At 42.9% G+C, this 13,704-nt stretch overlaps 1 protein-coding gene across 1 annotated transcript in view; it reads right to left on the bottom strand.

Moving 5' to 3' along the window:
• The window catches only part of LOC118080810 (contactin-4), a 532,292-nt gene that overhangs the window by 83,556 nt on the left and 435,032 nt on the right, over nt 1–13,704 (bottom strand). Inside the window, exon 12 of the mRNA XM_035106605.2 lies at nt 11,679–11,808. Within this exon, the coding sequence (XP_034962496.2) occupies nt 11,679–11,808 (130 nt within the window). The remainder of the gene's footprint in view (nt 1–11,678; nt 11,809–13,704) is intronic.

The following is a 13,704-nucleotide window of genomic DNA, read 5'->3' as shown; positions in this document are numbered from 1 at the left end:
TATGTCTTCCTCTATCTCTGTGTTTCACTAGGTCCATGGGCTTTGCAAGAAGTATGACTATTCAAAATGTTGAATAAAGCGCTCTGGATTTGTTTATTTATTTTGTTAAAGGATAGCAGCAGGTTTTTGGTGTTGTTGATTTTTTGGGGAAAAGCTGAAAGCTTAATTTAAGCTTTTTAATCTTAAAAACAAAAACCTGGAACTCTGCAGGCCCATCAAACAAGCTCAGGAAGGGGGGAAATACACACCTCAGCCATCTCTTAATTATTTTAAGATATGAAAGAGCAAGAGACAACCCCCCACTCTCCCCATGGGTTATGGAAGAAAGTGAATTCCTTTTATTTCATCTACAAAGGCTCATAGATTTATTTATCTGTGATTTGGCAGCCTTGATCCATTGAAGAGGGGCTCCTGTGACTGTAAATTTCATCCACTTTGGCCCAAAGGGGAGAAGTTAAAGCCATTGTCAGAGTCTCTGTTAAATTGTTTTATACAGAGCAGCTCAGAACCTGAAACAAAGATCAAACCAGACAGAGCACAGTGTTTCATAAACATAACTGATTTTTTTTTAATCCAGAGATACAAGACAAATTTTGGGGCCTGTGCACACCCCTAATACCGTGTTTCTCATATTATAAGACACGTCTTATATTTATTTTTTCCTCAAAAAAACACACTATGGCTTATTTTCAAGGGATGTCTTATTTTTTTCCTCCTCCTCCTGCCGCGGCCGGCATTGCTGCTGCACCTATCACTATGTCTTATTTTCAGGGTATGGCTTATATTCCTTGAATGCTTAAAAATCCTGCTATGGCTTATTTAATGGGTATGTCTTAAAATATGAGAAACAGGGTAGCTAATACCATATAACACCATAAAGGACAGAGTCAAGGAACATTCAAAGTAATCTTGATAAACTGGAACTCTGGCCTGCAACCAAAAGATGTTCAACATACAAAAAAAAAATCCATACATACAAAAAAGTAAAATCATAGGCATAATATCAGGCTGGGGGAGACTTGGCTTGACAGCTGTACATATACAAAGGGTCTATGTGTCTTATTTTGTTACAGGCTGAACATGAGGCAGCAGTGTGGTGCAGCTACTAAAAAAGAGCATAGAAAGCAATAGTTCTACTCTATTCTGCTCCAGTTGAGTCACATCTGAAGTACTGTCTTCTGTTCTGGGTGCCACATAATAAAAAAAGCACATCATCAAAGAAGAGTGTGTCCAGAGGAGGATGGTCCTAATGGTTTGGATACCAAGTCCTATGGGTAATGGTTGAAAGAGCTGTGTATGTTTAGCCTACATAAGAGAAGATTAAGCTCTTCAAATATCTGAAGGGCTTCATGCAAGGTGGAGGAGACTTGTTTTCTTGTAGCTCCAGAAGGCAGGACTAAAACAAATGGAAAGCAATTCTAGGGAAGCAGATTTCCTAGTGGTGAGAATTGCTCAATAGTGGAACATATCAGTGAGCTCTCCTGTTTAAGGAGGGGTTGGACAGGCACGTGTCACGGAAGCTATAACTGCATCCAGCAAGGATTTGATGATTGCTGTTGCAGCAGACAGGAAGGATCTTTTATTTGTAGTAACATTTTGGGCTAGTATCACCTGATACTCTGGCGGGGGTAGGGAGGAATCTAATGTTAAAGGACAGAAAGGAAAGAACAGGCCACAAATAAAACAATTACGTCAGCGGCAGAAGTGGTGGGAAAGGAGGCATAGTATTGAGAAGGAGATCTGGCATTGGCATTTGTCAAGATGTTAGATGCGTGAAGGGGCAAGTGTTCCCCAAAAGGAGTAGCAAGCTGGTCTGACTATAGGAATGGAACAGGAAGAATGAAGGAAGTTCCCTAAGTGCTCAAAAAATGCAGGACCAATAATGATGAGTGAAGCGATGCCAGGCATTTCAGGGAAAGGGTAGAGTCATATAGCAATGAAATCTAAAAATTAATAATCATAATAAAATCCAATAAAAATCCACTGAAAAACTTGAGATAAACCCTTGTTTTCAATCTGGTTCCCTTCCCTGCAAGACAAGTAATCTGTCTGACCGTAATAGCATTTGCCTGCTACAATGGAAAACATATAACTACTGAACACCAAGTGGCAAACATGAGGTTTGTGAATGATACGACAGAAGAACATATTATCCAAGAATTATGATTAAGCCTTTATTTCCTGCCTGCATTAAAAATTATCAGTAAAAGGCAGGTTCCCTTATTCCTAGTAGAGAATATAGCTGCTTAATTCAAAATGAAGAAGAGCATATTATTGTGTGAGCGCTCTAATTAAGGAACATTCTAATTATAGCAGACTTAGCAATGCATTTGTTGGACAGCAACACTTCAGCTTCATGTTTCACTTTTAATATATTTAGGACATCTATTCATTCCACATCCAGTTTTAAGTCTCTTGGCACTGCAGTAACTTTTTGCAGAAACAAAAGCATACTTGGGTTCTTTGTTTGTTATCAGCACACAAAATACAGCTTTCTGAAGTATTCCTCAGATTAGAAAGGCATCACCCTCCGGGCCTAGGGAACTAGGTCCTTCATCTGGATCAGCACTCCTGTTGCAGGACACCTTAAGGCCAATTGATTCAGTGGAGGCTCACATGGACAGAAAGGGGTGGTGGTGGACATTTTAATCAATCCTTCTTTCCCCCTACAACTGAACACTCCACTCCCCATGCTGTTTCAGTGTGTGGCCAATGCACCACCAGTATACTTTCAGGATGGACAAGCTGCTGCAGAGGAATCCCATCACCATTCTGTCATCAGGACTGTCCTATGAAACTCCTGGGATCTCTATATCTAAGTCAGAGTTTCCTTTTAATTAGCACAAAAATTATACGACCGTATTACATGAGAAGAGCCCTGCCAGATTAGGCCAGTGGCTCATCTAATCCAGCACTGTCTTTTCACATGGCCAACCAGATGCCTAAGGGAAGCCCGCAAGGGAGACCCATGCTCACCAGAACTTTCCCCTCCTGCAGTTTCCAGAAACTGGTATTCAGACATGTTCTGACTGTGGAGGCAAAGATTAGCTATCATGGCTAGAAGATACTGACAGCCTTATCCTCCATGAATTTTCTTGATGTATCCCAGAACAATGGACAAACATATTCTTTGCAGATAGACAAGTATCCTGTTCCTCCCTTTTGGCCAACCAATTGGGATGGACTGTTCTTGACAATGGTTATTCTTCTGAGATTGTCCAATGTCTGTTAGCACTTATGGTTGACTGTGCTAAGAAATCCTGGTGCATCTGTATTCCTTCTTTAGAGAAAATCCTTTCAACAAGCCTTTTAAGCAGGGATATTTCTCCCAGTCTGCACCTATATTGGAACTATTTGAAAATGTTTGCATTGTTTTTATATATGCTTTTTTTTAAAAAAAAAGAATTGTTTTATATATGGAACTGTTTTAATTGCTTTTGCATTTACTTGATTTATGGTTGTTTTTATGATGGTATGTTTTATTGCTGAACCCTGCTCTGGGACCTGGTAAAGGGCGGGTAAGAAATCCAATGAATAAACGATATATGATGTCCTGGTTACATTGGCAGCAAAAGGGGATAGAATTGGTGCAGAACAGAGACTGTCCACTCCAATGGGCACGCAGGAGTGGTGCTAGCTCAGTCCGTAGAGTATGAAATTCTTAACCTCAGGCCCTTGGGTTCAAGCTCCACAATGGGCAAAATACTCCAGGATTTCAGGAGGTTGGACTAGACAACCCTTGGGGTCCCTTCAAACAATTCTATGATTCTATGAATCTAACATGTGTCCATGGGCGTACCCAGGATCAAAACTAGGGGGGGCAAGGGGAGGGGCCAAGGCACGGAAGGGGAGGGGCCACAAAGTGGGCGGGAACGGCAAACTCGCGCTCCGCCGGGCTGTGCCCCTCCCTAGAAGCAGGGCTGGTGGGCGGAGGCGGAGCCCAGCCCAGCGGAGCGTGAGTTCGGCGTTCCCGCCCACCGCACCGCGCTCCCTGGTTCCCCGCCGTGCTTGGCCTTGCCTGAGGGCGCGCCGGGGAGCTGGAGGGAGGGTGCGGCACGGCGCGGCGGGAATGGCGAACTCGCGCTCCGCCGGGCTGTGCTCCGCCTCTGCCCACCAGCCCTGCTTCTAGAGTAGGGCAGCTGCCCTAACTTGCCCCGTGGTGGGTACGCCCTTGCATGTGTCCTCAATTTTTCAAATTCCAGTTCAAATACAGCCCTGCCACAAAATGTCTGAAACAGACCATCATCTACTGCCTTGAGAATAATTTTCCTTAGCACAGCGGCTAGAGAGAAAAGGCCTGAATTTTAGTGACAGGTCACTGTCCCGGACATATGCCTGTGCAAAATACCTCCAGTGCCCCGTGACTATTATAGAAGTTGGGCAGCCTGACAAAGGGACAAAGCAAGATCTCACTGAGACTCTGGAAAAAATTAGGGTCGCAGGGCATGGGCAGAGAAGGCAAGCTGCTCAGCATTCTGTGTGGTCCCTACCCTTTAAAAGAAATTTCAACAATAAGATTTGCTAAATTTTAGCCTGTGGTTTCTTAAGGTCTTAAGATACAGCAAACACATCCACTTTTATGGAATGTAGATCTATATTGTATGGAAAATGCCATGTACCTCTGTTACTGTTCAGTGGATGCCTCTTGTTTAGTTTTAAGTTTGTTTGTTTGTTATGAGGAGTTTCAGTCTGTTTTTTAAAAATTGTTATTAGAAATGAGCAATATGACTTTCAGTATTATGTTTGTTCTGCTGTGTATAATCTATGTAAGTTTAAGATATATTTTGTATGGTACAGTATGGGATGTTTTATATGATACTGTATATATGTATTATATTCATGAAGAATAAGCAATAAAGAATCAAACTAAAAAAAAGAGTTTTTCTTTTTAAAAACAGAATAATCAATCTCATGTACAGGCAAAATAATACATTCTAAGGTATGATTACCTGTTGTTGTTACCTCTCCCCTCGTGCACAAATACTTGTTTAAAATATGTAACAACGGACTCCCTATATAACGGTATTCCCGTTTGAATTTATTTTTATACGTCCAGGAAAACTTTCAATATAGAAATGGTCGCAGGGAATGTAATAGCTGCTGTACAACGAAGAATAAAAAGGCAGCTGCACAGATTGGGAATGTTCCAAATGTGGTTTGAAAAACATGCTTTAGGGTTTTTCTATGTGTATATATGCTAGCATCTGAATGAGAGTCATTCAGTAGATACACTTGTGCTAGTTTTAACCTTTGAACCCCTATACGGCCTAGGACCCTCGTACCTACGGGACCACCTCTCCTGGTATGCCCCAGAGGACCTTACGGTCTGCAAATAGTAACATCTTGGAGATCCTGGGCTTCAGGGAGATTAGACTTGCGTGGCCTGGTAGAACACTCTGCCACAAGAGATAAGGGCCCTGTGGGATCTGACATCTTTCCGCAGGGCCTGCAAGACGGAGTTGTCCCACCAGGCCTTTGGTCGGGGCTCAGCCTGACTCCCCTTCTATTTTTGTATAAGAAATTGGGTCCTCTTGCAGTGAGACCTGGCAACCAAACCAGTGTGGTGTAGTGGTTAAGAGTGGTAGACTCGTAATCTGGGGAACCGGGTTCGATTCCCTGCTCCTCCACATGCATCTGCTGGGTGACCTTGGGCTAGTCACACTTTTCTGAAGACTCTCAGCCTCACCCACCTCACAGGGTGTCTGTTGTGGGGGAGGAAGGGAAAGGAGATTGTTAGCCGCTTTGAGACTCCTTCGGGTAGTGATAAAGCGGGATATCAAATCCAAACTACTACTATTCCTCCTCCTCCTCCTCCTCCTCCTCCTCCTCCTCCTCCTCCTCCTCCTCCTCCTCCTCCTCCTCCTCTTCTTCTTCTTCTTCTTCTTCTTCTTCTTCTTCTTCTTCTTTCTTCTTCTTCTTCTTCTTCTGTGTTGTGGGTGGGTATGATTGACAGCCACAATACCCAATTGGTAGGTCCCTTGATGCAGGGTGTAATCAGGCCAATGGGTCGCAGCCTACATGGTTCATGTGACCCAGAGCTTCCTCTTTTGGCAAGTGCATCGGAACACCCGCCCACCTCTCCCTACTTTTAGGGCTTTTTTGTGCTTGACCTTGCTATGCCGTCATGTGTTGCCTGCCGTTGGATCAGGTGCACGGCAGGAATTCCCCCCACTTGGCCGGTTGGCTGGTGCCTTTGGGTTTCGCCTGCTGCGTAGCTAATTGTCACAACTTGTAAGGTTGCGGATAGGCTCTGGTTCAGGTGATAGGGATGGGGAACGTTCTCGCCATCCCTATAGAAGGGTATTCCGTTAAAGGAATCCAGGGACTCAATGGTTTGGTCAACCCTGCAAGGGGTTGTGCCCTTGCCTGAGTCCAAGGGGACATCTGGGTGGTGAACATAGTCTGTTCCCAGCTTTCCACCTATCCAGGTGTTCACCCTTGGCTCACCTATGGTGGTGCCCTGGGTCAGCGCTACCTGCAAGGGTGCAGGGAGCTAGTCGAACCAGAGCCTATGCAACCACTCACTTGCTGTAATCAATAAAGTTGTGGCCTAAATTCTGCCAAAACCAAAACTAAAATTTGAGTCGTGTCTGAATTTATTTAAGGGGGAGGTTAAAAGGTCTGAACACGCAACTAGTATGAAAGAGGCCTCCCAGGCCCATATAAGAACAGCGTAAACAGTTGGGCCTGGTGAGCATTTACTGTTCCCAACCCTAATCCTGCGGAAAGCCATCTAATTAGATTTTAATTTGATCCTGACTTGTTTTCAGGAGGTAATTTAATTATTGCTAGATTTTATACCAATGTTATATATTTGATGTTAGCTGCCCTGAGCCCACTTTCAGCTGGGGAGGGAGGGATACAAATAAAAGTTGTTATTATTATTATGATGATGATGGAACTGGGAAGCAGCCAGAAGGTCACATTTCCTCTGACAGCATAAAAACATGAAAGCATTTCCTCCACTCTTACACTCATTTATTCAGAAACCTTCAAGTACTCTGGTTATAGGTAATATACTTTACATCAGGCATCCCCAAACTTCGGCCCTCCAGATGTTTTGGACTACAATTCCCATCTTCCCCAACCACTGGTCCTGTTAGCTAGGGATCATGGGAGTTGTAGGCCAAAACATCTGGAGGGCCGCAGTTTGGGGATGCCTGCTTTACATGTTCTCTGGTTAATCTAGTACAAGACAAACTGGAAGTCCTTGATTTTATACTATAAATCATTGTGTAAGGCAGACTGCTGCAACTGCTGAATAGCCTGAAGAAGCATCTATGGCTTTATTTGGATTTCTTTTATACGAAAGGTAACATTCCTAATAGATTTTGCCACTATGGATTCTAATTTGTTGAATGTTACTTGTTCTTTCCTCCAGCAGCAATAATTTCGGGATGTTACCCCACCACGTTGTAGGCATCTATCCTTTTTAATAAAAAAAATCCAGTAAAAAACAAACACTGGCAGCTCAAGGAACACCTTAAACCTTCCTCTTCAGAAGAGATTAAAATTACAATATTGAACATTCTCTTTGAAATATATCAGAGAAAATGCTATCTACTCACAAATTGTATTAACTGTTTTTTAAAATGAAATATCTATATTGATTCTCAAAAGGTTTCTTGGAGCAGTACAAGGGAGCAAAACACCTGGTGATAGCAGAAAGAAAGATGGTTTTGGTGAGGAAGGCAAGAGGGACGGGCAATTTGACATACTCATTTTTGGAAGTTTTTTATCTTGATCCAAAGATGTTATATTGGCATCATTTTTATGGAGAATTACATAGGACTAGCTTGCAATCAAACAATTCCAGTGTGTAAATTTGACACATCAGAAAGTGTAAAATCAAGATTTGTACTCACAAGTTATGTTTAGTGTGAACTAAAGCCTGGACATATCATAATGTTTTATGTGAACAGCAGACATGTGGCTAAAAATTATGCACATTATCAAATAAACACCCAATTCAAGGTCAGTTTCTTGGTCATTGTTTCTTCTGTTTGTATGGCTTAGCCTTAGCCTATACAGTCTCATAGATAAGAGCTCCTGATTACAGAGCAAGGTTATAATGCTGGCTGCATTAAAAGATCCTGTTTCTGGTTCACTGCAAGTTCATACTATGGCACCAAACCATAGAAAGGGCAGTGGAGTCATGCTACTGGTGTCGCCCCTGATGTTGCATGTTTCTCTAGCCCTGCCATCAACCTGCAAACATCAAGGGTGGACTTCTGCAGCCTTTGTGCATAGATTTCAAGGAAGGTAGTCTTCTATGCAAGAAGAGAAGAAGAGTTTGGACTTGATATCCCGCCTTTCACTCCCCTTAAGGAGTCTCAAAGCGGCTCACAATCTCCCTTCCTCCCCATAACAAACACCCTGTGAGTGTGAGGTGAGTGAGGCTGAGAGACTTCAGAGAAGTGTGACTAGTCCAAGATCATCCAGCAGCTGCATGTGGCGGAGAGGGGAAGTGAACCCGGTTCACCAGATTACGAGTCTACCGCTCTTAACCACTACACCATGCTGGCTATGGATCACACGGATCAAAGCCATGTTGCGCTCTGTGTTTTTCCAGGATTTACAGGGTTAGATTCCATGTGTGGAGAGACTACTGAAGACTTTGAATGTTTTTAAATACCTGTTTATTTTTTCCAATATACAGACTGGCCAGGAGGGAAGCAAGAAATTGTAAAGGCAGTTACCAGATCCGAAAGCAGCATCAGTCCCCAGCAGATATAACAGCAGTCTAGCCATCTGCCATGGTTACTTCTTGCTAGCTGGTTTGGGGGGGATGACTATAAAATTCATTTTCACTCTCTGTCCAAATCCAAACTGCATGGACTGCTTCTTTCAGCCTCCACCACACATGCACATGTGATTTAAACACCTTCTACAGAACATTATTACATAAAGAGAAATGAGCAGCCACTAGTGGCCATTAAGGAAATCCCTACTGCTCATTATCTAGAAGGAGAGGGTCACCTCTTCTCTTTGGCCCAGCAGAACAGCATGATCCATAACAGGGGGAGAGCTTGTGTTGTGAGGCATTCACTTTCCCTCCCTTTTTTATTTTAAAAAGCAAGGTGATTAGACTTGCAATCTTCCATGTTTCTTCAATAAAGATTCGATCAGTGCTACCACACCGTACTGCACAGCTGAGAGGAACTCAGACACCAAAGGCTGTATTCTTTCATCTCACAAAAAGTCACAAAATGGCCTAAGGAGGCTGGGATGGGGATAGAGTGCCAAAAAAGGACCTGTAGAAGTCAAGTCCTGACTGTGCTATTAAAGCAAGACACTGTGGCACAATTCAAGTTCTTTAAAATATGAAATGCCCACATCAGAAGCACTAAAACTGAGGATCCCCTCAGTGTGTAAAGAGTGGAGTAATTACAGATTTACTGCACAGGAAAAAAAACCGTACAGAAGGTACTAGGAGGTCTAGGAACACAGGAAGCTGACATATACTGAGTATAAGAAGGGTATTGACAAGCTGGAATGTGTGCAGAGGTGGGTGACCAAGATAATGAAGGGTCTGGAAACCAAGCCTTGTGAGGAATGGCTAAAGGAGCTGGGTATGTTTAGCCTGAGAGGAGATACGATAGCCATCTTCAAATATCTAAAGGGCTTGCTTGTTTTCTCCTGCTCCAGAGGGTAGGACTCGAACCAATGCCTTCATGTTACAAGAAAGGAGATTCTGACTAAACACCAGGAAGAACTTTCTGGTGGTAAGTGCTGTTTGACAGTGGAACAGACGCCTTCAGAATGTGGTGGACTCTCCTTCTTTGCAGATATTAAGGAAGAGGTTGGATGGTCATCTGTCAAATATGATCGTTGTGATTTCTGCATTGAAGTGGGTTGGAGTAGATGACCCACAGGATGCCTTCCAACTCTACAATTCTATGATTACATGAGCCCATCTAGCTCAGTATTGCCTGCACTTCAGATAGGAGACTTTCCCAGTCCTGCCTGAAGATGCCAGGGACTGAAGCAAGCTATAGCCCAGGGGTCCCCAAACTTACCTGGCTTCGGGCCGGTGCCCACCGTGCCGATCGCGCGGCGGGCCGGAGGGTGGGGGAGTGCACGGCTGTGCGCATGCGCACACACTCTTACAGGCGCGACAGCGCGCTTCCGGGTCGAAAAAAGCGCCAAAAATTGTTTGTGTGCATGCGCATGGGCCTCCCCCGACCCAGAAGTGCACCGGAAAGGATGTTTGTGCAAGCACACAAACGTTATTTCCAGTGCACTTCCGGGTCGACCCAGAAGCGCGCCACCATGCCGCTAAGAACAGGTGGTGGCAGCAGGCGGCGGGGGTCGTCGTGGGCCGGATAAAAGAGGCCTTTGGGTCATATGCGGCCCGCGGTTAGTCTGGGGACCCCTGCTATAGCCCTTCCTCATGTCTAAAGTTCCAGTTGGACCTAACAGCTTGGATATGGATGCACAGGAGAAAATAAGAACCAGCTCTACCAAGCCAAGAAATCCTAGCCTATTGGACACTACTTTTCTTGATTAATCTGTTTATAAATTTTTCACACAAAAATGCAGAATGTTCTTTTTATAACACATACAGTTAATACTTAGTGATGTTTATACTGGACAAAACTAGCAATACTAGCAATGGCTAGTATTACAGATATGTAAGAGTTTCTGGCCGATAATAAGATCCTTTCTTAAGTTAGGCTGCTGAAATTAAGAAAGCGTGGTTGTGGGGTGGGGGGAACGAGGAGCAGTAAGTTCAGTATTGATACTGAAAATGATTTCCAGGGCAAAAAAGTGCCTGTTCTCTGCCCCCCCTCCCCGGGTTTCTGTTGCACTTGAATCTGGCTAATGTGCCTCAACGTTGTATTAAGATCTTGCAAAAATGAAATCTGTCAAGCCCTGTCCTAGAACATTTCCCCATAATCCTCTGTAATATGCCTGTGTGCCCTGAAGTTCATAGAATCATTCATAGAATCATAGAGTTGGAAGGGACCCTGAGGATCACCTAGTCCAGGGGTAGTCAACCTTGTTATACCTACCGCCCACTAATGCATCTTTCTTGCTGGTAAAACTTATTTACCGCCCATCAGTGCTTGATGGAAATTCTGAAACACCCACTAGTGGGCGGTAGGGACCAGGTTGACAACCCCTGATCTAGTCCAATGCAGGAACATGCAGTTATCCCATATGGGGATTGAACCTGAAACCTTGTTGTTATCAGCACCATGCTCTAAGCAACTGAACAATTTGACCACCAAATTCTTGTACTAGACCAGGCATCCCCAAACTGCGGCCCTCCAGATCTTTTGGCCTACAATTCCCATGATCCCTAGCTAATAGGACCAGTGGTCGGGGAAGATGAGAACTGTGGTCCAAAACATCTGGAGGGCCGAAGTTTGGGGGTGCCTGTACTAGACTATGCATAAAATCATCTATCCTCTCCCCTCAAAAGTATGTATTTGTAACAGCTAAAGCAAAATGATGATGATTGATGATGACCGCAAATATGAAGTGTTTATGACTTGTTCATGTATGCAGACAGTCATTGTGACAAGGGCTCAAGCTGCTCTGAGTGGGCTTTTTGCCTAGACTGATATGAATTCTGATAAAAAAATAAATATTAGTTATTTGTGGACTTCATTAGAGGCAGCAAAACAGGCTAACACATATTTTTCAGTATTTGTTAAGTAAAAGGAGCCCACCAATTACGCTCAGTTCTGCGCTGATATAGATGGTCCCATGTCTATTTTCTGCCACACACTGATACATGCCGGTGTCTGATAGGTTCACACTGGTGATGGTGAGCGTCCCATGTTCTATCAAGATTCTTTCCTGCAAAATAGCAAAAGGCACAACACAATTTTGAAAAGCTAATATTTAGAATTTATACATTGCTGCAATCATATCATTTATTTTAACCTGTCGGGGGGGGGGGGAATAAACTTTGGTGCTAAAAATGCAAGTTTATGAACAAATTACATGATGTCATCTATTGATAAACCATTTACAGTGGTGCCTCGCTTAACGAATGCCCTGCTTAACGAAATTTCCACTTAACGAAAGGTTTTTTTCTAGCGGAGGTTGCCTCGCTAGACGAATTCGTTTTATGAAAAATTCGTCTAGCGAATCGCGGTTTCCCATAGGAATGAATTGAAATTCAATTAATGCATTCCTATGGGCAAAAAATATTTCAAAAATATTTCAATGCATTCCTATGGGATTCGCTAGACGAATTTTTCGTTATAAGAAAAGACCCATGGAATGAATTAAATTCGTCTAGCGAGGCACCACTGTATATTGTATTAATTGCTGAATGGAGGAAACCAATATCATAGTTGATAAATGCCATTTAAACAGTATATCAGCCTCTCCCCAATTTAGATTAATAGTATCTTCATAAACTTGCATCCAATACTGCTTCTGTCCTGTAGTGTGTTATGGTTTAATCATGCCAGGCAAGTTCTTCAGAAGATTTGGAACAGCAGAACTATTAGCTTTCAGCTCCCTTGAAGGTTAATGGGAATAGTAATCACATTCAGTCTTGCAAAGCTATTGTATGCAGTTCACCCCACCAGAATTAAAACAAAAATCAAAAACCCCTAAGCCCTAAAGATGTAAATGTTAATCATTTAACGATCCTTACTTTAGTCTAATGTGATTTAAGTTCAAGACCATTTGCTACTGGTAGTGACCAGCATGAAGCAAGTGAAATTAGCATGTGGAACAAAAGACCCTGCAATCATTTGTCAGCCTACGGATATGGAACTCATGTTATCAGTTTTAATCAGTACAGCATTGTGTACATTATGCATTTGGGTGTACTTTTAACAACGAAACATATAACTAATATAATTTTTTTAAAAAACTGACTGACTTTCTACTTGGCTGTGGGGTTGCAATTTATGTTTGCATAATCTTTACTAGAGCTTGATTGAATCTAGGCAACTCATCAAAGGGCAGGTTAAAAAAAATAAAAAGCTGGTCACTCTGATAACGGAGAGTGAATAATTTGCCTAGTTTGCCTATATAATTGAGACATTCAAGGCCTGAAAGGATCTCCTCTGGTGAGACATGGAATGGAAAGGGTGCTAATGAGATTTCCTCCTTTTCCATAGATCATTAATCTTTAGGCAGTTCATTCTGCCACTGCTAATGGTAGGTCAACTCCCTTGTTGTCAGCTCTAGCAGAGATCTGAAGAAGTTGAATGGGGTTACTATTACAGACCAGAGGGCTTGTTTACCTCCCATAAAGTTCAATTAAAAATTAGAAGCTCAAAAATGGAAATGGAGGGAAGGTGTTCTATACAGCCTGAGTAAGTATATTCCCATTCACTCTTTTCACAGTTCACACTTACACCTTAACTAGCGTTTCTATTATTACTTTTCCTTCCCCTACAGAGTTGTACAGAGTATAAAAATATACAACCATTTTATGTACCCTTCTTCTCATAGCAAATGTCCTCTGGAAATGAGTCCCACAGCTTCTAAGTTCCAGTTGATTCAGAGAAACGCTTGTCAAAGGCAGAAAGTGGGACTTAAATGCCTAACTTCCATTGAACATTTGGCTGGGAATTAGGTGCCTGAGGGTAATTTCTGCCTTTGAAAAGTATGGCTTGAAGTGTCATTGTTTTAACTACAAGGAAAGCTCAAGGTGATTCTGTGACATTCACTCAGCAGGGAAGGAAGTCTGCAATGGGACAGATGGAATTTTAAGGCCACTCGGTTCCA

The sequence above is a fragment of the Zootoca vivipara genome, chromosome 2 (genome assembly GCF_963506605.1).
Source record: "Zootoca vivipara chromosome 2, rZooViv1.1, whole genome shotgun sequence".
NCBI classification, from domain to species: Eukaryota; Metazoa; Chordata; class Lepidosauria; order Squamata; family Lacertidae; genus Zootoca; species Zootoca vivipara.
The sequence above is the reverse complement of the archived record's forward strand: the minus strand, read 5'-3'. Positions and strand labels throughout refer to the sequence as shown.